The sequence below is a fragment of the Lepus europaeus genome, chromosome 3 (genome assembly GCF_033115175.1).
Source record: "Lepus europaeus isolate LE1 chromosome 3, mLepTim1.pri, whole genome shotgun sequence".
Classification (NCBI taxonomy): Eukaryota; Metazoa; Chordata; class Mammalia; order Lagomorpha; family Leporidae; genus Lepus; species Lepus europaeus.
Window position 1 is genome coordinate 51968967 of NC_084829.1, and position 25294 is coordinate 51994260.

The 25294-nt window shown below is 39.9% G+C and overlaps 1 protein-coding gene across 1 annotated transcript in view; it reads right to left on the reverse strand.

The window, feature by feature from the left end:
* PKHD1 (PKHD1 ciliary IPT domain containing fibrocystin/polyductin) overlaps positions 1-25294 on the reverse strand; it is a 531849-nt gene that overhangs the window by 451784 nt on the left and 54771 nt on the right. The window contains exons 22-29 of the mRNA XM_062186248.1: positions 24966-25101; positions 22023-22150; positions 18437-18621; positions 17122-17244; positions 15468-15573; positions 14754-15029; positions 8341-8471; positions 4978-5113 (exon numbers count right to left, since the gene is read on the reverse strand). Coding sequence (XP_062042232.1) covers positions 4978-5113; positions 8341-8471; positions 14754-15029; positions 15468-15573; positions 17122-17244; positions 18437-18621; positions 22023-22150; positions 24966-25101 — 1221 coding nt within the window. The remainder of the gene's footprint in view (positions 1-4977; positions 5114-8340; positions 8472-14753; positions 15030-15467; positions 15574-17121; positions 17245-18436; positions 18622-22022; positions 22151-24965; positions 25102-25294) is intronic.

Below are 25294 nucleotides of genomic sequence, written 5' to 3' on the forward strand. Positions count from 1 at the left end.
TGCCTTTCAAATAAGTAAAATAAATCTTAAAAAAAAAAAAAGAAAACTGGGTAACATTATAGAAAACAATGTACATGTAGCTACAGGTACACGTATGGGAGTAGACTTAGTCGATGGTGATTCTATGATTGAACATGAAGAACACTAATCCTGAGGATTATCTACATTAATTCAGAGGCTAGTGGAGACCTCCAAAGGTTTCTAAGCAAATGAAGGATATGATTGAAGCCATCTTTTCAGTTAAAAAAAGAAAAGTAAAATGAAAACATAAGAGACAAAATATTCAATCTGCCCACAGCTATAGTCTAAATGAAGGCCAGATCCAGTATGCATGGCCAGAGTGGAAATAAATACACTTACCTTTCCTGTGCCTCAATGTGCCCATAGTTTGGCCTAAAGTTCCTTAAGATTCTAACATTTGAGATGTACTGCAGCGCTTGCAACTGCAGGATGCCACAGCCAAACAGGTGAAGAGGAAAAAGAGGTTGCTTGAAAGAAAAATGTCAAAGAAGAGGAATGTGGCAAAGTTGGAAAAGTGTGGATCTGTATTCCAATCTTTAATCTATCATTTAACCACCTCCATGACTGAGTGACTCACTTTGGACTTTCCAAGTCTGGGATTTTTCATCAATAAGATAACAATAAAGCCCATCCTATTGTTGTAAGAACTACCTTAGTTATTTTGGGAATCATCTGATATAGCACAGACACAAAAAGACCTCAACTAACTTCATTTTCTTCCTTGCCCCACAACTTCTTGACTTGTTCATGTCCTCCTAACCTCTGCTGTGCTGTCAGGAATTACAGTGTAGTGAGTTCAAGAAATTTCAGGGCGGACCATGGGAAAATACATGACCGTAAGTGGCAGTAGCACAAAATGAACTTTATTTGGGTGTCTCTGACCAGGTCACACAAAAGGAGGAAGTCTCATGACATAAGCTGTTCCAGAGGCAACATTACAGGGCCACCACCCAGAAGGGAAGGAATGCAAAAGTCTCTCAGGGAGACATAGAGATCAGAAAGGGGCTTCTATGTATACATGATGCATTCAGCAGCCTCATACGTAGTCTCTGGGTCACATAGCCCCAAAGACCATCAGCATTTCAGGCCAAGATTTATCTATGACTGGCTGGTGCTGGGTAGAATTTTGTGAGGTATGTAAAGCATGCTGACTCTACATGGCTAAAAATTCTGCTTCTTTTGGTTATATTTAAAACCATTTGGATGTATAAAAATTTGAATTAGGCATTGGTAGGCTTTTGACCCAATAGGTCCCAGGGTGCTATAAAGCAAATAACATAAAACCAACATACAGAGCTCATCTTCGACTCATTGATAGTGCATTAAGTAGCTGGCAAAATGGCAGCTTTCACTTCAACAAAGTATTGAGTGCTTAGTTCATGTCAGTTCCTGGATTAAGTCCTTTTACCTACTTTTTCTTCAATATTCACATTTACATAGAAATAATTACTCCCACATAACAAATAAGAATGCCAAAGATAGAAGAAGTTAACTATCTTGCTCAAGGAATATGTTAACTTAAACTAATTTTTTCCCGAGATCGCCTTTATACATTGAGTCCCTGTATAATGAACCTCAACCTTAACTTAATAGTAAACAAACTGAGAGCCTAATTCAGGAGTATTTTTTTTTTTGTAACAGCTAGCTAAGGATCAGTCAATCACAAGCTGCCAACTGACCAGACCATGCTCAAGTAAGGAAAACACTGAACTGGAGCCAATCAAGCTGCTTCTGCCCCCGACTTCCATTTTTCTGGCTATAATTGGTGCCTACTCATGTCGTAAAGCAAAATTTTGTAATATTTTCTGATACTCAGAGCTCCCCTATTTGTAAGTCATCCTTTGTTCAAATAATCTGTTTAATTTGTTGAGATAAACCAGATACAAAAGGCAATTAATGTATGAGTACTTATGTGAGCTATCCAAAAAAAAAAAAAAAAAAAAAAAAAAAACCAAATTCATAGCTAGGACAGCAGAGGTGACCAAGGGATGGAATGACGTGGTAATATGGAGTTACTATTTAATAGGTATACACAGTAGATGAAACAATTCTGGAGACAGATAGTAATGATGGTTGTATAACAATGTAAATACAGTTAATGCCATGAAACTGCACAATTAAATATGGCTAAAATGGTAAATTTTATATTACACATACTTAACAAAATTTAAAACTGAGATTATCTATTGAGAAGAAAATTTGAATTTGTCAAAAGTTTTCATTTTAACAAGTAGTTGAGCTGGGATTAATTCAGATCCAGTTCTTTCTGGCTACAAAACCAAATTGATAATCCTATACCTCATATTCTTTCTCCCATCTCACTGCTCTCCTCCTCTTTGGTTTCCATTTTATCTTGACTTCACCATCATCAATGTAGCACTCCAACATAAAAAAAAAAAAACTCCCAAGAGGCTCACATACTTTGTGGGTTTTTATAGCATGTTATTCCTTATTTTGCTCATGGAAAGGTTTAAATGCAACTATAAATTCAGAAAGGAGTGCACTGAATTGTAGGTATCAATAATATGAGCTTCTTGGGCCCTTGGTCAATTGTCAAGCTAATCCTAGATGCCTTTGAGGCACTGATGCAATGTATTTATTCGTTTCATTATAGGTAAGAAATTTTATTAAAAGGCAAAATCACTGAAATCTGAATATAACATGGGGCTCCCTCCTCCCCTTTCTACCTTGTTGGGAAGAACCTGTACCACTAAGGAATTTTACACACTTCGCTTGCCTGAGGCAGCAAATTCTTCTTTTGCACTATCTGAGCTGAATAATATTGAGAAGCTAAAGGACACTTCCCTTTATTTATGTACTCTTGAACTATGGAAAATGAAAATAGTATCAGAAAAAATTGAGTTCAGGCTCTTTCTCTGGGAAGCATGATGGTCTTCTTATAATAAAGCCCTGATCCAGCTACCATAAACTCTAATAACTGGAAATTCAGTTAACCAGAAAGGGGCTTTACCTGCTACTTTGCCTGATAATAATAAACTGTGATAATTTTACTCTGTCATATGATCTGAATCACCAAAGAAAGATTAAATTACTTCACATAGCTGGTGAGAAAGAATCTTGTTTTAGTATATATAGTATGTCTCAAGTAATAAGATATCTTGGTTATCAGAGCACTTTATTCCCTAATCATATTAAATAATGGCTACAATAGAACCTATTGCCAAAATGAGTAGTCTATAGTTAACTCTAGGTGGCTAACAGCTTAGAATCTACAAACACATTGCCTGAATTCAAATCTCAGCTCTGTTACTAAAGGAAGCATCTTTAAAAAGTCATTTAAAGGCATTAAAAGGCACCTCTGCCTGTGGTGCCAGCATCCCATATGGGTGCCAGTTTGTGTCCCAGCTACTTCTCCTCCAATCCAGCTCTCTGATATGGCCTGGGGAAGCAGCAGAAGATGGCCCAAATGCTTAGGCCCCTGACCCACTAGGGAGACCTGGAAAAAGCTCCTGGCTCCTGGCTTCTGATCTACCCAGCTCTGATTGTTGTGGCCATTTGGGGAGTGAATCAGGACATGGAAGACCTTTTTCTCTGTTTTTCTCTCTGTCTGTAACTCTACCTCTCAAATAAATAAATAAAATCTTTTTAAAAAATTATTTATTCTCTCTAATCCTTGGTTTCCTTATCTGTAAACTGAGACTAATGATCCTGCAAATTATTGGCAAGGATTGGATTGATGTCCATTACATGTCTATTATTGTTGAATTATTACCTTTTAATTTCCACCTTATCTTCATGATAGAAATAGAGAAGTATTAATAAACAGATTGATTCAGTAATGGTGAAGATGAAAGAAACAGTCTCTTAGCTTTCAGGAAAAAGATTTCCATTCAAAATACAATAAATTGTATTCAGGACATTGGCCACCTTTTGATAGGAACAATTGACACAATGGAGAAAATATTTAACACATTACATATCTTTTAAAGGATTAATATCAGAATATATGAGGAGCTCAAGAAACTCAACAAAAAGCAAGCAATCTAATTAAAAATGGGATAAAGATATGAACAGGCATTTTTCAAAGGATGAAATACAAATGGCCAACAGACATATGAGAAGATGCTTAGGATTGCTAGCCTTCAGGAAAATGCAAATAAGAAGTACAATGAGCTTTCACTTCACCCGAGTTAGAATGGCTATCATCCAGAAATAAAAAAACAACAAATGCTGGCAAGGATGTGGGGAAAATGGTACCCTATACATTTGGTGGGAATGTAAACTAGTACAAAGATTATGGAAGACAGTATGGAAATTTCTCAGAAACCTGAAAACATATCTACCATTTGACCCAGCCATTCCACTTCTGAGACTTTACCCAAAGGAAATGGAATTAGCATATGCTAAACTCACAATTGCTAAGATACAGAATCAACCCAGGTGTCCATCAACTGATGACTAGATAAAGAAATTGCAGTAAATATACACGATGGAATACAGCTCAAGAGGGAATATTCAGCCATAAAAAAAAAAGAATGAAATCCTACCTTTTCTAACTAAAAAGATGCTTAGTGAAATAATCCAGACACCAAAAGACATATCATGTATTCCCTAATTTGTGGTAATATACAGAGTAGAAAAATATAATATATATGAGCAAAATTGACATTTTGATATTTGATTCTTGTTTATACCTCTTGTCTATACTCTTGAGGAACACCGGTTTTTCTACTTACTAATTGTTGAATGCTTAATTTATAGGATGGTTAACCTTGTGTTTATAAAGAAAATTGAAGGAATGTCATTGTAAAAATTAGAAAAATAAGAGGACGAGGAGGCAAGATGGAGTAGGGAGAGGGTGGGAGCACAATTATGTTCTTAAAATTGTATATATGAAATAAACAAAATAGGTTCCCTTTATATAAATAAAAGTAAAATTAAAAATGCAAAGCCCATCCACTTACAAATACAATCTTGCAATATTGGGAACTGTACCTGCTATGCTGCTTTGGTTTCTGCTCAGAGACAAAATCACTGGATTTAAAGAAGGGACAAATGTAAACCCACTGTGAAGAACTGCAGAGTAGTCCCCAGAGATCACAGTCACATTCACAGTATGTCCATCATTCCCCTGAAAAGTCAATTTTAAAAATCAAATCTCAGCAAGTAAGAATGATTTGAGAAGTCCATACAAAATTAGCTTAGAAGGTAAATTTTTAAAAGTTTTTATTAAAGAGTACGGTAGAGTATGTTGTGACTTTCATCTCTCTCTCTTTCTTTTTCTCTCTCTTTCTCTCTCTCTCTCTCTCTCACACACACACACAGTCAAGTGCTTAAACTAAGCATATGCATTGTTGAACAGAAGCAAAATGACCTTCTCTAAGAGGTAAACAAGAATAACACAATTAACATAGCAATTGTTCCCACAAAAAAAATGGAAACTGCAAATAAATGCCTATACCTAGCTCAACTACCCAATATGTATGAGAGTACTTTAAAAAAATAAAAGATTTATTTATTTATTTGAATGGCAGAGCTACAGAGAGACAGAGGCAGAGACAGAAAGAGAAATGTCTTCCATCTGTTGGTTATCTCCCCAGATGGTCACAACAGCCCGGGTGTGACTGATCCAAAGCCAGGAGCCAGGAGCTTCTCCAGGTCTCCCATGCAGGTGCAGGGGCCCATGGACTTGGGCCATCCTTTACTACTTTTCCAGGCCATAGCAGAGAGCTGGATCAGAAATAGAGCAGCCAGGACTCGAACTGGTGCCCATATGGGATTCTGGCTCTTCAGGCAGCAGCTTCACCCACTATGCCACATTACCAGCCCCAGTAATGTAAATTCTCAGAAAATCTTTCTCCCACATACTCTTTTGTAGCATGGTTCTAAAAATTACAATCTTAGAAAATAATAATCAAAAAAGAAGAAAATGTGAACTCTAAGATATTAGTGACTTTACCCAGGAAAGCAATTAAAGAAAGTGTTAAATTGAAATCTATTGAACAGATCTAGAAAATAATCAATTTCAATTGAAGGAGAACAGATAGCTTCAAGAAAAAAAATAATTGATATGATGGAACTTATTAACATGATGATTTTTTTTATAAGACAGACATGGTAAGACAAAGGAAAGTTCTAGGCTAAAAATTATTGAATAAACCTAGAAAATGATCAACTTCAATTGAAATAGGAAAATAGAGAGCTTCAAGGATAAAAAGTATTATGATGAAACATTTTTAAAAGATGGTGACTTTCTTCTGATCTAGCTTGCTGCTAATGCTCTAGGAAAAGCAGAAGATGGCTCAGGTGTTATGGCCCCTGCCAACCACCATGTGAGACCTGAATGAAGCTGCTGGCTTCTACCTGGGCTGGCCCTGACTTTAGCAATCATCTGGGGGAGTGAACCAGCAGATAGAAGATCTCTCTATGTCTCTCTCTCTATGTCTCTCTCTCTCTCTGTCTCTCTCTCTTCTTCTCCCTCTCCCTCTCCAGTGCTGACTTTCAAAATAAATAAATAAATATTTTTTGGTCAAAGTGTTTAATGCTCAAGTAACAGCACAAATCTATATATGAATAACTACTTAGCAAAATGGAAAGTACATCTCTTACAGTTGTTTTTGCTTTGTGATAAGACCCATGAGAAAATTATCCCGGTTGTCTTGGGAGGCTTGCCATTTTTATGTAGTATATCTCCAAAAGTGACATAAGTGGAGAAGCATCTCTATTTCAGATGGCATAGGATACAGAAGTCTTTTTATTTTATTTTATTAAAACTTTTATTTAATGAATATAAATTTACAAAGTACAGCTTATGGATTACAATGGCTTCCCCCCCCCATAACTTCCCTCCCACCCACAACCCTCCCCTTTCCCACTCCCTCTCCCCCTCCATTCACATCAAGATTCATTTTCAATTCTCTTTATATACAGAAGATCAGTTTAGTATATATTAGGTAAAGATTTCAACAGTTTGCCCTCACATAGCAACACAAAGTGAAACATACTGTTTGAGTACTAGCTATAGCACTAAACCACAATGTACAGCACATTAAGGACAGAGATCCTACATGACATTTTTTTAAGAATTGATTAATTTTCTATGCAATTTCCAATTTAACACCAATTTTTTTTTCATTTTCAATTATCATTATATACAGAAGGTCGATTCAGTATATACTAAGTAAAGATTTCATCAGTTTGCACCCACACAGAAACACAAAGTGTGAAAGTACTGTTTCAGTACTAGTTATAGCATTACTTCACATTGGACAACACATTAAGGACAGATCCCACATGAGACGTAAGTACACAGTGACTCCTGTTGTTGACTTAACAATTTGACACTCTTTGGCGTCAGTAATCTCCCTAGGCTCTAGTCATGAGTTGCCAAGGCTATGGAAGCCTTTTGAGTTCACTGACTTCAATCTTATTCCGACAGGGTCATAGTCAAAGTGGAAGTTCTCTCCTCCCTTCAGAGAAAGGTACCTCCTTCTTTGATGGCCCCATTCTTTCCATTGGGATCTCACTCGCAGAGATCTTTCAGTTAGGTCTTCTTCTTCTTCTTTTTTTTTTTTTCCAGAGTGTCTCGGCTTTCCATGCCTAAAATACTCTCATGGGCTCTTCAGCCAGATCCAAATGCCTTAAGGGCTGATTCTGAGGCCAGAGTGCTGTTTAGGACATCCACCATTCTATGAGTCCACTGTGTATCCCACTTCCCATGTTGGACCGTTCTCTCCCTTTTTGATTCTATCAGTTAGTATTAGCAGACACTAGTCTTGTTTGTGTGATCCCTTTGACTCTTAGACCTGAACTGAAATTGATCACTTGGACTAGTGAGATGGCATTGGTACATGCAACCTTGATGGAATTGTACTGGAATCCCCTGGCACATTTCTAACTCCACCATTTGGGGCAATCTCTCTCTTTCTCTCTTTCTCTCTTTCTCTTTCTCTCTGCCTCTTTGTAACTCTGCCTTTCAAATAAATAATAAACCTTTTTTAAAAAGTACCTAAATGTCCAATAGTAAATAATAGATAAACAGATTACTGTACCACCATATACTGGAATTACATGGTGGTTTACAAATAAAAGCTAGCTTTTTGTAATATTTAACAAATTGGAAGAGATAAACATGTAGAATTTCTGATTAAAGGGTATTATGAATCCTAGCTCTTGGGGAATCTGTTAATAGACAGATCTTTTGAGTCATGGTTTTACTAGGAACATTAGAAAGTTCAACTGCAGCTCTTATTGTGACTGTCACCAACAGCACCAGGGAAGTGTCTGAATTCAAATCCCTTAGCAGCCCAGGAAATAGCACCCTGAGACAAAGAGATGCCAAAAAAAAACTCCACTTACCCTGGAAGGAACTTTGCATTCAATTCTTTGTGAATTGCTTGCACTGACATCGATGGCACAAGACTGAGATCCAAATAGCACCATGCTAACACCCTCCAAACTAGAGCCTCGGATAGTGGCCCAGATTCCTCCTGTAGCAAAAAGAACATATTCAAAGGGGAAGCATGGCCATACAGGCAAAAATCTATCATTGAAAAGAGATAAAATTGAATCAATACATAAAACTCTTCAGTAAAAACACAAGGCAATACACAAACTAAGAGAAAAAACTGAAGTTAAAGACAAACTAACACACATCGGGGAGAGATAGTTACTAGAGGATAGAGGAAGTAGTAACGCATCCAGGAGACCTTTTATCTTAAAGCATGGAGATGTAATATCAAAGAAGTGAAGTGGATAGTCTCTGAAAAATAATTCTGCCCTAGATTCTAGAACATCATTCCTTCCAACCCCATAAAATTCGAGATTTTCTTCAGATGCCAAATATAAGAAAGCATCATGTGGAAAGAGCAGTGGGCCCACTTAAAGCAGGCCATTGGTAGTATCATCCTAGAGTGCATTGGTCCCCATTTTCCTCATCTTTTGTTGATGGCATTCCCTTCTACCTTTTCAATTTGATACCTCACATACAAGGCTCTAGGCACCATGGTGGTATAGAAATGACAGGCGTTGCTACCCACTGCCATCAGGACTTATATGATGCCCACTGCAGAGCCACCAGAGAAACCCCCAGCTCCCAGCTCTTCACTGTTCACGTTGGTAAGAAGAAAGATGGCACTCATTCTACTGATATCATGTCACACTTTCCCATTTGGAGGAGCCACCCTTGACCAGCTGATGTACAGAGAAACCACTTATTATTGATGAACTCAATGATTCATATCTGCCACCCCCCAGGAGGAATATGGAGAGGCAATGAAGGCCAGCAAAGAGGTGTATCCCTTAACAGTGGGCTAAGGTGAAGGAGCAAGGTCACCTTCCCCAGCCACATCAGGGAGAAAAAGGGGGATTTACACAATCTGAGGAAAACCTTTGAGGATGATGTGACTGGGTTCAATAATACCCTAAAGTTGAATGTGTAACTTCCCCTAAAGGGTCCAAAGCAAGACTACGATAGATTTCAAAGGTAGAGGATAAAATAAAAGAGCAATATATAAAAAGTAGCATAAAAGATATAATGCCTGGGAACAAATTTGACAAGAAAAATTTGGGAAGATAAAAAAATCAAAGAAACTTTGAAATGATGCTAAAGGACTTAGTAGATGGATGAAAACTTGGATAAGAATACTAAAATAAATGAATAGAATGAATATCATAAAGCTATCCTATCTTTGCAAATTAAACAAAAACATTAATGTAATTTCAAAGAAAATATAAATGGGATTTTTGTTTAAATTAGATAAGCTGCTTTGAAAATTTAATGAAAATTAAAATACCAGGAAAATAAAATTTCAAAAATAAGGGTAAAAAGTTCTTCTTTACTACATTAAATGTCTCTCAAAATTTTTATTGTGGCAGTTATTTGGAAGAGCTGTTAAAAATCACTGCAACCCACATTGAAGTGAGTGCAGGGTTAGAGTCCCAGCTCCAACCCCAATTCCAGCTTCCTGCTAATGCACACCTGGGAGGCAGCAGATGATGACACAGGTACTTGGGTCCCTGTCACCTACACAGAAGACTGCAATGGAGTTCTGGGCTCCTGACTTCAGCCTGGCTCAGCCCTGCATGTTCCAGGTATTTGTGGAGTGAACCAGAGATTCACTAGAATGATCTGTCTGCCTTTCAAATAAAAATTAAAAATTATTTTTTTCCTATGACAGTTACTACAGAGTTTGATGATTCAGTGTCTTAGCAAGATATGACAATACTCATTTGCCAGTATTTCAAAAATTTTGTGGGAAATTTGCATTATCTTTTTTTTTTTTTTTTTGACAAGCAGAGTGGACAGTGAGAGAGAGACAGAGACAAAGAGGAAGGTCTTTGCCGTTGGTTCACCCTCCAATGGCCGCCACGGCCAGCGCGCTGCAGCCGGCGCATCATGCTGATCCGAAGCCGGGAGCTAGGTGCTTCTCCTGGTCTCCCACGTGGGTGCAGGGCCCAAGCACTTGTGCCATCCTCCACTGCACTCCCTGGGACTAGAACCCAGTGTGCCGGCGCCACAGGCAGAGGATTAGTCTATTGAGCCACGGCACCGGCCACCTTATCTTTTGATTTTTTTTTTTTTTTTTTTGACAGGCAGAGTGGATAGTGAGAGAGAGAGACAGAGAGAAAGGTCTTCCTTTTTGCCGTTGGTTCACCCTCCAATGGCCGCTGCGGCCGGCGCTTCGCACTGATCCGAAGCCAGGAGCCAGGTGCTTCTCCTGGTCTCCCATGCAGGTGCAGGGCCCAAGCACTTGGGCCATCCTCCACTGCCTTCCCGGGCCATAGCAGAGAGCTGGCCTGGAAGAGGGGCAACCGGGATAGAATCCGGCACCCCAACCAGGACTAGAACCTGGTGTGCCGGCGCCGCAAGGTGGAGGATTAGCCTGTTAAGCCACGGCGCCGGCCTTTTTGATTCCCTTTTCCACAAAATTGTAAAAGCCCCCTCATGCTTTGCTGCATAGAGAATAAAGCATAGGGCCTGGCACTGTGGCACCGGGTTAATGCCCTGGCCTAAAGTGCCGGCATCCCATATGGGCGCCGGTTCAAGATCCGGCTACTCCACTTCCCATCCAGCTCTCTGCTATGGCCTGGGGAAGCAGAAGATGGCCCAAGTCCTTGGGCCTCTACACCCACGTGAGAGACCCGGAAAAAGCTCCTGGCTCCTGGCTTCGGATCAGCGCAGCTCTGGCCATTGCGACCATCTGGGGAGTGAACCAGCCGATGGAAGTCCTCTCTCTTTCTGCCTCTCTTCTCTCTGTGTAACTCTAACTTGCAAATAAATAAATAAATCTTTTAAAAAAAAGAGAGAGAGAGAGAGAAAGAATAAATCATATATCCTTGAAGGATGATTTTTTTTCTATTTATCAAAATTCTACATACATATAATCTCTTCACCTGGCAATTCCACTTCTGAGATGTTATATACTAGTGTGTTCATCCAAATACAAAGTCAGGCAACTGCATATGCATACATAAAATCATGAAGCTGGACTATTTGGGGTTGAACTGTGTCCCAAAAGTTTGTATGTTGATGCCCTAATCTCCATCACCTGAGAATGTGATCTTATTGGGGAACAGGATCTTTGTAGATATAATTAGTTAAGATGAGGTCAAACTGGAGTAAGGTGTGCCCCTAATCTGACATGAGTGGTGTCCTCATAAAAAAGGGGGGGGGGGGGCGGGATTTGAACACAGACTAGACACAGGGAGAATGCCATGTGAAGATAAAGGCAGGTGATGTTTTACAAGCCATGGAAAGCCAAAGGCTCCAGTGGCCTCAGAAGCCAGGAGAGTGGCATGGAGGAGATTTTTCCTTAAAAGTTGGTTCAGAAGAAAAACCTGTATCTCCTCTCTTTTGCAACAAAATTTACCTGATTAGAAACCATTATACTTAGTGAAATAAGCCAGTCCCAAAAAGACAGATATCATATGTTTTCCCCAATCCAAGGTAACTAATAGAGCGCCTAAAACGTAAAGTATTGGAGTGAAATGGATATTTTGAGATTGGGTGATTGTGTACAGCCTTTGTCTCTCCTATTGAGAAAGTTTTTTTTTTCTTCATACTATTTGTCAAACTCCTTTACTTACTGTAGGGTTAACTTTATGATCATTAAGTAAACCAAAAATGAAAAATCTTTATAAAAATTAAAATGGGAATGGAAGAGGGAGGAAGAAGGGTTAGAGCATGCATGGAAGGAAGGGTAGGGTGGGAAATATCACTATGTTCCTAGATCTGTATAGATGAAATACGTGAAACTTGCATAAAGTAAATAAAAATTTTTAAAAGGGAATCACAAGAGTATATAAGGCAAAACCAGTCTTTTCCTCAAAAATTGTGGGTTGCTTCATATATAGGTAAATGATAATTTAGAATATTATTAAATTCATTATTATATATATTGACTATCTATTCAGCTATAGATTTCTTTTTGGTAGGCCTAAGCCTGGTTCTCTTTGACCTCCCTATAGCCACATTTCTCAAACTTTATTCTTTATAGAAATTGCCAGAGGATCCTGCTAAAACAAAGATTAATTCAGGAATTCTGAGATGGGATCTAAGACTATGCATTTCTAACAAGCTCCCAGGTGATACAAAAACTGCTGGTCTAGGACCACACTTGAAGCCCAAAGTCTTTAACATCTAGCACAGGGTGGTATGCAGAATGGCTCCATCAGTGCTGAATGGGTACGTAAGTGGCAGATTAACACTGGTTGCTACTATGTAGGTAATAGGGCACAGAAAGGGTCAATAGGGAAAGTTTAAATCCAATTTTAAAGAAGCAGACCTGGAGCCTTTCCCTCTCACCTTCCCTCTCTCCTTAGTTTTAATGAAAGTTACTTTGCATCCATCTGGCATTACCCCTTCTCAGAGTTTTCCATCTTTTGCTGAAATGTACAGCAATGAGATATGATCCTCCCAGAACTCCCTGTCCCTTCATGAAATACTGTGGATATAGCATTCCCTAATGGATAATCAACTCATTTCAATTTTGGACCAAGTTTTAGCACTAAGAATTCTGCAAATCAGTTTTAAAATGGAACATCCTGCATCTTGGGATCCCTCTGAGTACCAGGAAAACTGAGAGTTAGCCAACCTACGTGTGCAAAGCACTCTGTACAGGGGAAACAAAGATGACTGAGTCACCTACTATCTAGTGGTGGGGAGAGAAGTTAAAGAAGGTTGCATGGCTTGGACTGCAAAAGTAAAACTATAAAGATCAAAACACCTATGACTCTCATGAGAAGACTAGTATGTGCCTTAAACACAAACCGACAATTATCATGATAAACTAGAATATGAACTTTCCCTGTGTACACCACATAGCACCTGTGTCCTTCCTTAAATCACTGAGACATGAGAGTAAGTGCTGCTTGCTCTGTTTTAATTATAGAAATGAGGTGGGGTGGGTTTCACAATTCACAATCCCAGGCAAAGTAGAGTCACAAATAATCTGTTCCTGTGAACAATGCGTCTGTGGCCAGAACACATTGCTCTAAAATATGTTCTGAAGTGCATGCCTCTGACCACTATAATAAGCAATGACAAAAATCTAAAGTTTGGGAAATGAGTTTTATGCTCTGGAATGTATGCATATCTTATGTTAGCAAACATAAGCATGAGTATTCCTCAGATTTTTAAAATCCAGCATGGTTGATTTTAATTAGTCTTGTCCTTTAGAAAGCAGCAAGTCATAGAGAAGTCTGATTTCCCATAAAACTTACCCAATCCATGGAGTTGATATTGACAAGACCCACTGCCCTCTGTATTCCCCACTACTCAAGTGGCCATTGGCTTTGCATGCTAACCAAGCAGCCAGTGTTGGTCAGTTAACAAACATTTGTGAAACATCACCTATGTGTAAATCCCCTAGTAGTTGAGGAAAGCCTGCACTTCACATTTGTCAAAAGTTGTACAGGTAAAGGAGCTTCCCCACCTCACACAGAACTAAGCATTATATAAGTCAAGTAGTTTGGGCTTATCTTGTAAGACAGCATGGTGCATACAAGGGTACTTCAAAGAGTTTATGGAAAAATTGAATAGACTTTTAATCCTTAAATGAATTCACTTGCCACATCATTATTAAAGAATAAGCTTATTAATAAAAATATTTAAACCCATGCATAATTTTTTCATAATATTCATTTTCCATTATCTTTCTGAAGATTCTTCATAGAGCCAGCAAGGACCTTGGCATCAGATAGTTCTGGTTTGCACTCTAGCTCTGTCTCTCTCCATGGGAATCCTTGGGCAAATCACTCTCCTCTTAGAACCAGCATTATCTCATCTGAAAATGGGGATAATAATTCTACCATTCAGGCAGTTCTAAACATGTAAGGTATGTGAGAATTTAGCACAGGTATTAAATAAACGATGTGATGCTATTATGGCTTTCATCATCATCCTTATTAGGAAACCAAGTATCAGAGAAGTAACTGCAAATTCTGGGCTCACACATCTGACTTGGGGAAGAACAAAAACTCAAGCATATGTGCTAACTACCAATCCTATGTTGCTTCCAGTAAAGCAAGTGGCCCCGATGACTCAGTGGCTGACCCAATTGTGCCTGACTCCACCCCAGCCAAACTATAATGCTTAATGTGGCAAGTGAGTTCATTTAAGGCTTAAAAGTTTGTTCATTAAAAGAAATACTCAAAAAATCAAAGGCTGTGAATTATAGTAGATATGGGATTTAAGACACTCAGGACCTACAGATCAGCCAAAATGTTAGCATGCAAAGGTCAGATGCATTGGGAAACCCTCCCCAGATTACCAATCTCTGCAGCTCTGGAAGGCTCCACAGCATCCAGTCTGGGTTCCACATTGAGAAGGAGGCCTTCTCCACTGGCACTGACAGCGAGACCACAGGGTTTCACCAACATGGAGATCTGATGAACTCCAACTGGCAGCAGGTCTGTCTGACAGACCACATTTGTTTGATTTGAGAAAATAACTTTGCAACTTGTTTTGTTCACTGTAACCTGCAAAGATTTGGAGTCACCAGAGAAACCAGTTCCACTAATATAAACCAGTAGGTTGATGTCACCATCTTAAATGAGATAAGAAATTTAAAAAAAAAAAAAAAACATTTTCTCAGTGATATCACTCCACTTTAGAATCCTCTTTTACATTAAATGTTCATTCCTTCTCACCTCCCTGCTCCCCAGTGCAGAGTTGAACACTAATGTAACTATTGAATATACACATGTATTTCCATAGTATAGAGCTCCCACTTTAAATTTTCTCAAACTAGTCATGAAGGATTGCTAGAGATTAAACATTTTAAATAATCAAAAATCTACTCTTTCCCATTTCAACTCATGATCATATCCCCTAGACAGACAAAAATGTGCTTCCTGCTGTGTCACTCAACATCCAACTAATGAACTGATGTATAATCTACACCCTTCCCCATCACCAGCTATATTCTCCTAGCAAAATAACTCTGAGGTTCATGCCAATCTCAGTGCCAAGTCTCAAGTCATACCAAGGGAATACGACACAGAATGCATGCAGGGTGTTGACTCCTGGAGGTACTGGAAAGAGCAGGTCCCTGGGCAATGAGCTGGTATGTCATTTACTAGCACAACCACCTGAAAAAAGGCAAAAGCATTTTTAAAAGTATGCAATTCATATGCACAAGGTATTCATAAAGCACTTGTGAATTTCCCCCAAATAAAAATGTGTTAATAATTTGACTTATTCTCATTTTCTTCTAGTTTCACAGTACAAATCTTAAATTGTAATGAATACCACAAAACATACTAAGCTTTCCTAACGTGATGATGGATATTGTAAAATCCATTTCAGAACTAAACATGCAAATTCTTGAGTAAATCTCTATCACTTAGAAGTAAACTTCATTAACTTAAAATGCACAAGGATTTCTCTCTCCATATTTTCAACTAGCTACTCACTGCAAGCCCTTTGCTTGTTAATAAAGACCAACAAAGTAGGCACCTGTCTTCTAACATCAGTCTATGACTATATGTGTATATGTGTAACTGTATATGTATAATATCACTCTGTGACTGTATACATCCCTGGATATATGATGTGGGTCCGCTTTTGTTCCAGATTGGTAGGTCCCAAAGAAGAGGCTATGCCTTTCCGATTCACTGAAACCAAAGCTAATCTGACAGAACTCAATACTTGGAAATCAGGAAGGTGGAAAATATAGGACTCAATTGATTCTCTACCTATAAAAATGGATTAAAAGCACAGATATGACATTTATGATAGCACTTCCTTACATAAGTGAATAGTATCAGAATGGCAGGGGTAATAAAGAACATTACAATTTTATTGATAATGCTTTATTCTTTCCATAAAGACCTAAAATACAAATATATTTGATGTTGACATTTGTTAACCCTGTTCAGGTTCCAAGGTGTTAGTTGTACTGCTACTTATTGTTTTTGTAATTTAAATTTTTCTCAAATTAAAAGAAAATGACTTTTAACCAGAATGCTGATGGATGGGAAAGAGGAACACCTTTAAAACAAAAAAGTTGACTTAGCTCATTTGCTTTCCAATGCCACTGTCTAGAGGCATAGATAATATTTTCCTCTAGGTTCTCTACTTCTTTGCAACAGAATAACAGCATCAATAATTATAACACAATATGTTACAAAGCATTAATATTTTCACTGTAATTTACATACCCTGTGGAAGTAGAATGAGTACAACCATAATTGCCTTAGTTTTATTGATTGAAAATATTACCCTCAGCTGCTAAATGCATGAGCCTATATTACAAATCAGTGAGTATCAGTAAGACTTGGAAACTGGTACTTTAAATGCTCAGGGGTTGACGTCGCATGACAAGCCACCGCCTGCAATGTTGGCATCCCATATGGGCACTGGTTCAAGTCCCGGCTGCCCCATTTCCAGTCCAGCCCCCTGCTAATGTGCCTGGAAATGCACCAAAGAACAGCAGAAGTGCTTGGGCCACTGCACCCTCATGGGAGTCCTCATGGGAGTCCCTCCTGGCTTCAGACTGGCTCAGCACTGACTGTTATGGCCATTTGCAGAGTGAACCAGCTGGTAGACGACTAGTCTCTCTCTCTGTCCCTCTGACTCTAACTCTGCATTTCAAATGAACAAAATAAACCTTGAAAAAACCGCTCACCCACTCTCACCTGAGGGTGCTGATTGGCAGTAGCCAACATGTCTCCAAATATGGGTCCAAGAAAAACCCCACCATCATATACCACCCGAGTAGTTGCAACAGGATCCAATCCAGTAAGATCTTCATCGGAGACCTGAGGGGGTTACATTTCTGATAAATTCAGTCATGGAACAGAAATTCAATGCTAACTAAAAACAAATAAATTTTTCAATTCTGTTACAGAACATCAGATAGCTAAAAAGTGAAAATGGGGTGAAAGAGAATTGAAATCTAGAAACCTAAAAGTAATGAAAAGCAGGTAAAGCCGCTGTCTGCAGTGCCAGCATCACAAAGGGGCGCCAGTTCGAGTCTCAGCTGCTCCACTTCTGGTCCAGCTCTCTGCTATGGCTTGAGAAAGCAGTGGAAGATGACCCAAGTCCTTGGGCCCCTGCACCTGAGTGGGAAACATGGAAGAAGCTCCTGGCTCCTGGCTTTGGATCAGTGCAGCTCCAGCCGATGCGTGTATCTTGGGAGTAAACCAGCAGATGAAAGACCTCTCCTCTCTCTGCCTCTGTCTCTCTTAACTCTGCCTTTCAGATAAAATAAATCTTTTTAAAAAAAATAAAAAATAAAGTCCCAGTAGCTTAGAGGAATATCTACTTGTGTGTTGAATTATCAAAGAGGTATAACAAATCAATCTTCTAAATCTTGAGATATTTAGTTTCAATACATTTCTCTATTTTATATGCTTACAATTGAAAATAATAAAATGAAAAGAAACAGCAATATGGGATGAGAGCAAGGACCACTATCCGTCTTCCATCTCCACTCCAGGACTTTGAAAAACAGATGACCTGCAATACCATATAACCAAGATAAAATTTCATCTTGGGCTTCATTTATAATAACTGAATGCTAGATGATTATTAGATTATTTTTTAAAACCCTAAATATGCAAGAGCATCTGGTTTTGTCATTATCCAAAGACAGCAAATCCTTTTCTAAACTTCCTTCTGCTACGCCATCTGCCTCCATGATAATCTAAGTCAATCACATCTGCTTAAATTACCCAATAACAGATGTAGAATTATTGTATGGTGGACACTGACCACTGTTCTCTACTTTTCCCCAGTTAGAAAAGGGGATGTTGCATTTAAATTGTTTTACTGGGGTATGAGGTCCAAACTGTGTTTAAAAGCTTCCAGAAATAGATTATTGCATCTTTTTACTTGAATATTCTAACAAAATTAATAATTAATGACAGTTTTCACTTGTATAATTCTGATTTTTTTTCCAAGTTTCTCTAGGGCACCTAATTGATACCACCAAAGGGATACCATACATACCCTGATAAAATTGGGCAAATCCCCAATCTGAGTGGACCAGGAAAGTGTCCAAATATGTTCGTAGCAAGAGTTGAGATCCTCCTTTACCGTGAAGTCAGTGACATTGAGGTATCTGGATGTGAAGTTATCAGCATTGTTCTGTAAGAGCTTCTGAAGATAATTAGCAGAAATATGCACAGGGACATCTGTGAGAGAAGGGTTTGAAAGAGAAAAGAGATGAGCAAGACACTAATTAATCCACTTTTCAGGGTCTCGTCAACAAGGATAGCAGAAAGTAAATAATAGGATGCCTACTAAATTTTTAGGAGACTCAAAGATACACCTTCAAAAGAATGCCCAGGGGCCAGTGTTGTAGCATAATAGGTTAAGCCTTTGCCTACAGCGCCAGCATCCCATATGGGCACCAGTTCATTTCCCAGCTGCTCCTCTTCCAATCCAGCTCTGCACTATGGCCTGGGAAAGCAGTAGAAGATGACCCAAGTCCTTGGGCCCCTGCAACCATGTGGGAGACCCAAAGGAAGCTCCTAGCTCCTGGCTTCAGATTGGCTCAGCTCCAGGCAATGTAACCATTTGGGAGAGTGAACCAATGGATGGAAGACCTTTCTCTATGTCTCTCCCTCTCTTTGTCTGTAACTCTACCTCTCAAAAAAAAAAAAATGTCAAGCGCTAGCTAGTTAGACCTAATTAAGCCAAACACAAGTAGATACCCACTTTTAACATCATAATTCCTTTTATCAATACCATATCGTGTAGCAAGCAGAGAACACAGTCATGTCAGACAAAACAATCTCAACTGTTAACTGGAAATGTTAGCTCCAGACACCTTTGTAATGACTGAAAGCCTAATTAAATATTGGATTTTCCCTGGAAAAAATTAGCTGGCCCTGTGAACAGAGAAAAGTTGGCCACTTTTCACAGGGAGTGAGGGAGGCAGAGAGCAGCTGACACCCATAAAAAGCTAGCTAACCCAGCTGGGGAATGTTGGCATTTAACTTCAGTTTCTCTATTAGAATTTCCTTTAAGCCCAACCACCTGCTTCCCCATTCCACATCTCCAAACAGAAATAACAATGCTCTAAGTTTGAACTCTGCTTCGTGCTTTACCAAAAGTTTCCATTTCATTAGCAACTCCCAATAGCCTGAGAAGTGGGTAATTTGGGTACCCTAATGGCAACCTTAGAGATGAAGGAAATGAAACCCAACAGCATTCAGAAGCCGACCCAGAAAGTCAGATTTAGCTTAGAACAGAGGTTGCCCTCTGCCTATTCAAGACCTCTCCTCTTGAATTCCAAGACTGCCTTAAAAGGTTTGCAAAATAAATTTTGCTGAGAAAATTCTCAACCTTTGAAAAAACCTTTGCTATACTTAATGCAAGAATTTGGATGCTCTCCATTTTAAGTTTATTTTCTCATTTTCATCTCCTTGAAAGACAGAGAGAGATCTCTTCTAACCACTAGTTCACTTCCCCAAATGCCCACAACAACCAGGGCTGGGCCAGCCCAAACCCAGGATCCCAGAACCCCATTCAGATCTCCCATGTGATTGGTAGGGGCCCAGGCACTTGAATTATCATTATCATCCGCTGCCCTTCAAGATGCATTAGCAGGAAGCTGGAGCAGAAGGAGAGTAGTCAGGAATGTGAGTAGCCTAAAAGGAAGCTTAACTCTCTGCACCACTACACCTGCCCCAGATCCTCACCATTTGAAAAGGCCAGGGTAAGGCTGAGAAGTTGTTTTCCAGGCAGTGATGGGAAGAACATCCACAATAGAAAGTTGGAGTAGAGAAGTCTCTGCAGGTAAACGCTCTCATTTGTGAAAAGAGAAACACAGCACAAGAGTGGGCCTCATGGGGGCAGGACATTGTTAGCGCTAGGTTCCCCTACACATCAGATTCCAATTGCCAGGGATCCTAAGTTTCCCTCTTATAGTAAATACACACTCCTGTTCCTCCAGCCCAGAAAAATCTTTTGCAAGCCTAACACCATTCTGCTAGAAGGATAAGAAACTTTTGTACCACGCGCCAAATCTTACATAGCTGTTTTTTGTTTTGTTTTGTTTTTTGTTTTTTTTGTTTTTTTTTTCTGACAGGCAGAGTGGACAATGAGAGAGAGACAGAAAGAAAGGTCTTCCTTTGCCATTGGTTCACCCTCCAACGGCCGCCGCAGCCAGCACGCTGCGGCCGGCACACCGTGCTGATCTGAAGGCAGGAGCCAGGTGCTTCCTCCTGGTCTCCCATGGGGTGCAGGGCCCAAGGACTTGGGCCATCCTCCACTCCACTCCCTGGCCACAGCAGAGAACTGGCCTGGAAGAGGGGCAACCGGGACAGAATCTGGCGCCCCGACCGGGACTAGAGCCCGGTGTGCTGGCGCCGCAAGGCGGAGGATTAGCCTAGTGAGCCGTGGCACCTGCCACATAGCTGCTTTTGAGTTCTCCTGAGCCTTTCTGGTTCACTCTACCAAGTAAGCAACATATGACACAGCTTCAAAACATTCACGCTGCAGAAATTTTTGAAATCCATGCATATGATGCGTCTCCAAAATACTCATAAAAATGCATGCTATGAAAAACATGAAGATTTCAAAATTATTTTCCATCAAAATACTTATCTTTTAATGTCACTTCCACATCTTTTTTAAAGTACCCCTGTATCTTTAACAGTTCTAATCTTTGTCCTTTTTGAAATGTGTGTTCCTTGAAGATTTAAAGGCTCTACTCTATCGAAAAGCTCTTCTGTATTTTCTGTGGCCACAAAAATCCACACCTAGTGTATGGTGTCACCCTGGCCACCATGGATCTTAGTCTAGAATTCTCTAGCGAGAAGAGAACTGACCTGAGACCCAAATGCCCAGGTTCACAGCTAGATGTTGCAACAACTCTTCGTATGACCTTCAGACAAGCCTCAGTGCAGTTTGCTAAGTGGTGGCCTCTAAAAGTTATGTTAGTGACCTAATTCCCAGAATACATGAGTATTACTTTAAAAGGAAAAAAAAAAAAAAAGAATCTAACCTTACATGGCAAAGATCTGATTAAGTTAAAGATCTTGGAGTGTTTGTCCTGGATTATCCTAAATGCAATCACATATATCCTTATGCAACAGGCAGAGGAGGCTTTGAGACAGGAGCCCCAGCAGCATGCAACAAGGGAGGCAGAGGCTGGAGAGAGGCAGACACAGCCAAGGAGTGCTAGCAGCCACCAGAAGCTCAAGGAAGCAGGAAACACATCCACCCCTAGGGTCTTCAAAGGGAGCGTGGCCCCACTGACAACCTGAGAGAAACTTCTGACCCCAGAACTGGGAGGACACATGTTTCGATCACGTTCAGCCACCAAATTTCTAGTAGTTTATTACAATAGGCACAGGAAGCTAATTCACTCAGTTTCCACATTTACAAAATAAAACGACTGGAATCATATTAATAAGTCCCTTTCCAGATCTTTAAGAAAATCATTTTCAGATACTGAAAAATAAACAAGCAGCTTTAAGACCACCTCCCTGTCTGACAACCTGAGAGTTGTTGCTTCCCTGTGAATACCTCCAAATACGGAAATGAGAAGAGCCCCACCACCACCACTCCCCCACTGCCCCTTTACCGGGAATCACTGCATTAGGAAGGTGGATGCGAAAGTGTCCTCCCAAAGGTGGACTTGTCCTCTGCAGTCTCTGCGTTGTCCCCTGGACCAGTTCAGGTCCTTCTTCGGTTCCGTTGGTGGGCACAGAGCTGCGGCATGTCAAAAGCAAAGCTTTACTCACAGTAGGTATCAAGACGTGCTAATCCAGACCAAATACAGCTCTGTCTCCAAGATCAGGCTGCCTCCCATGGCTTCAGGCTCTGAGCTCAAACTCCCAAATACTGGGTGTCCCTCTCTTGCAACACCAGAAAAAGCACAATAAGAAGCATCAGGATGATTTGAGAATGTTCCACTCCTCTCACTGCCCTGATCCTGCCAGCAAGGCATCCAGCGCAGGAGTAAACGTGATCACCAGAGTTCTGGTCCTGCTGCAGAGTTGAAAGAATCTGGTTTTCTCTAGCCCTGTGTGCATGTTCAAACAAAAAGTCAGTGTTCCCTCTCCAGAGGCTTCCCCATCCAGTACCCTGACTGAAACATGGCCATTGAGCTGGCTCGCTTGTAACCAAGCTCCTGTGTTTAAACACATTGCCTGTCCAACCATGCTTCTAATATAACAAGAGGGTCCAGTACATTGTGACACACTGTGAGATAGAATACTGCTCAGCCATTAATATGGACTGAATGTCTGTGTTTCCCCACAGTTGTCATGTCCAGTCTGAATCCCCAAGGTGGCAGTAGTAGAATACGGGGCTTCTGGAGAGATAATTAGGTCACTTCCTAAAGGTGACGGAAGGCAGACCTCTCATGAATGAGGCTAGCATCCCCAGAGAAGCCCTCCATAGCACCCCCAGAGAGGCCCACATAGTTTCTACCACGTGAGGACTCAGCAAGAAGGTCTCGTCTATGAACCCAGAAGCAAGTACTCACCAGACCTTGAATCTGCAGGTGCCTTAAACTTGGACTTGCCTTCCTCCACAACTCTGAGCAATAAATATCTATTGTTTATCAAGGTTTCCATCTATGCTATTATGTTACAACAGCCAAAGCAGTTGATGCAAGTCATTAGAAATAATTTTAGAAGGATGTTTAATGAAATGGGGCATAGTCAATCAATACCATTATATAAAAAGGACACATTACAAATATAATATAATGTATGATCTCAATTTAAGAATTACGCATTAGTATATATGCATTAGTATATAAAAATTTCTTTTAAAAGGACATTAGAATGTGACTCAATGCATTAATAGAAGTCACCTCTCACCTGATGGATTCTCAATGATTTTTAACCTTTATGTGTTTTTCTCTGTTTCCTAAAATTTCAGCAATAGACATATGATTTCTATCAATAACATTCAATAATATTATTTAAGTACTGCATATTGATCAGTATACACAGAAGCATAGAAATAGAGTGACACTGACTGGGTTGGGACACACACCTAGGAGAATCTAGTCTGAAGGTTGTCCTGTCTCATTCAGGCCAGAGGCTTCCAGAAGGAGCTAAAGAACTTGCAGGAAACTCAGAGGGATCCTGAAATCATCCATTCCAAATACAAACTTGTTCAGAGTTACATAAAGAAGTTTGTATTATCTCAGATTTAGTAACTTCAGCATTTGGAGCCTGCCAAAACAGTAGCTTCCTTCCTGTCTGCCCTTGAAGCTCTCTTCCCTCTTCATTCTATTGATGGTTTTATTGTTTTCACCCAGAGGACCAGAAACAGACTCTAAGTCCAGGAACGTGGAGCACAGATTCAAGTTTTCTGCACCTGCGTTAGATATACCACCCCAGCATGCTGCGCGTAGGAGAACTCATGTGGGAACATGGCAGAAAAAAACAGAAATAAATATATATGGGGTATTCAAAAAAGTCCATGGAAGATGTGTAACATGAAAAAAATTAGGCATGAACTGCAAAAATTTTCACTTTCAATTCCGTTTTTCCACGAATTTTTTTGAAGTGCCCTGTGTTTTTCCCCCTCTTTCCCCATATATATGCATCTGTATATAAAAGGCAGAGCATCTCAACTATCCATACTCTACTGAGGCTTAAGTGAAAAATTAAAAGGGTAAATTAAAGCATACATATATTCCAGTGATTTGCAGGAACCTGATATTTAATTATTGCTTTAGGAACTGCACCTAAGAAGCAACACTTATGGGGTTTTAGTGCCATCTGGTGGTGAGTTCTTAGAAATACCTGTTTTGTTGGACTATCTCATTTTCCTTCTAAGAATTTCAAAACAATTAATATATGGCAAATGGATTGAGGGGGAAAAAAATCAGAAACCACTGGTAATGTGATCCTCTGAGAAGCATAAAATATGGTTACTTTTTAAAAACAAATGCCATAGAAATTAGTTCTCAAACTGTAGTCCCCAGATGTGCAGGATCAGCATTACCCAAGAACTTGTGGAAAAGTACAAATTCTGAGAATCTACCCCAAAACATACCAAATCAGATTATGGGGGTGGAGCCCAGCATTTTGGGTCTTCTTTAAAGAGTTTTTTGTTCATTCTAAAGGTAGATTTAGAGAAAGAGAGAGAGGGAGGGAGAGAGTAATCTATCTGCTGGTTCACTCTCCTAAATGGTCACAACAGCCAGGGCTGGGCCAAGTCAAAGCCAGGAATCCAGAATCCCATCCAGATATCCCATGTGGGTGGTAGGGGCCCAAGCACTTGGACTATCCTCCACTGTCCTCCCAGGCACACTAGCAAGGAGCTGGATCACCAGTGAAACAGGTGGGACTCAAACCTGCTCTCACATGAGATACTGGCTTAATCTGCTGTGCCACTAAGCCAGCCCCATGATTTGAGTTTTAACAAAATATCCAGCTCAGGACAGAAAATATTGCTTTAGGCAGTAAGACAGGTAGCTTTTTCTAGAAAATTCTTACTACTGTGTCCTCCAAGCCAACCAGCAATCCCAAGGAGGGAAAGGTGTATAAAAACCACTCCTTACCGTGCAGTGATGAGTGGGAGCTCTGTGACACACCCTGCCAACAACGATATATTGTAGACAGGAGGGGATCCTGTCACAGAGATTGATTCCACCAGATTCCCACCTGGGCGAGCTGTTCCAGAATCTTCTTGAGAAACTAGAAACCAATGATCCAGTTAGTATGAAGTAACTCAAGACTTGCTGTGTGGAAAATCTTAACTAGAGTTGCTAACCTTCTCAGATCCCAGCACACACATACAGCATAGATTCCTACCTATACGGTGTCATAAAGCAAAGGGAGAGGAGGCCAGAGGATCCACCATTTGGTTTAATGCCAAAAGGAAATTGCA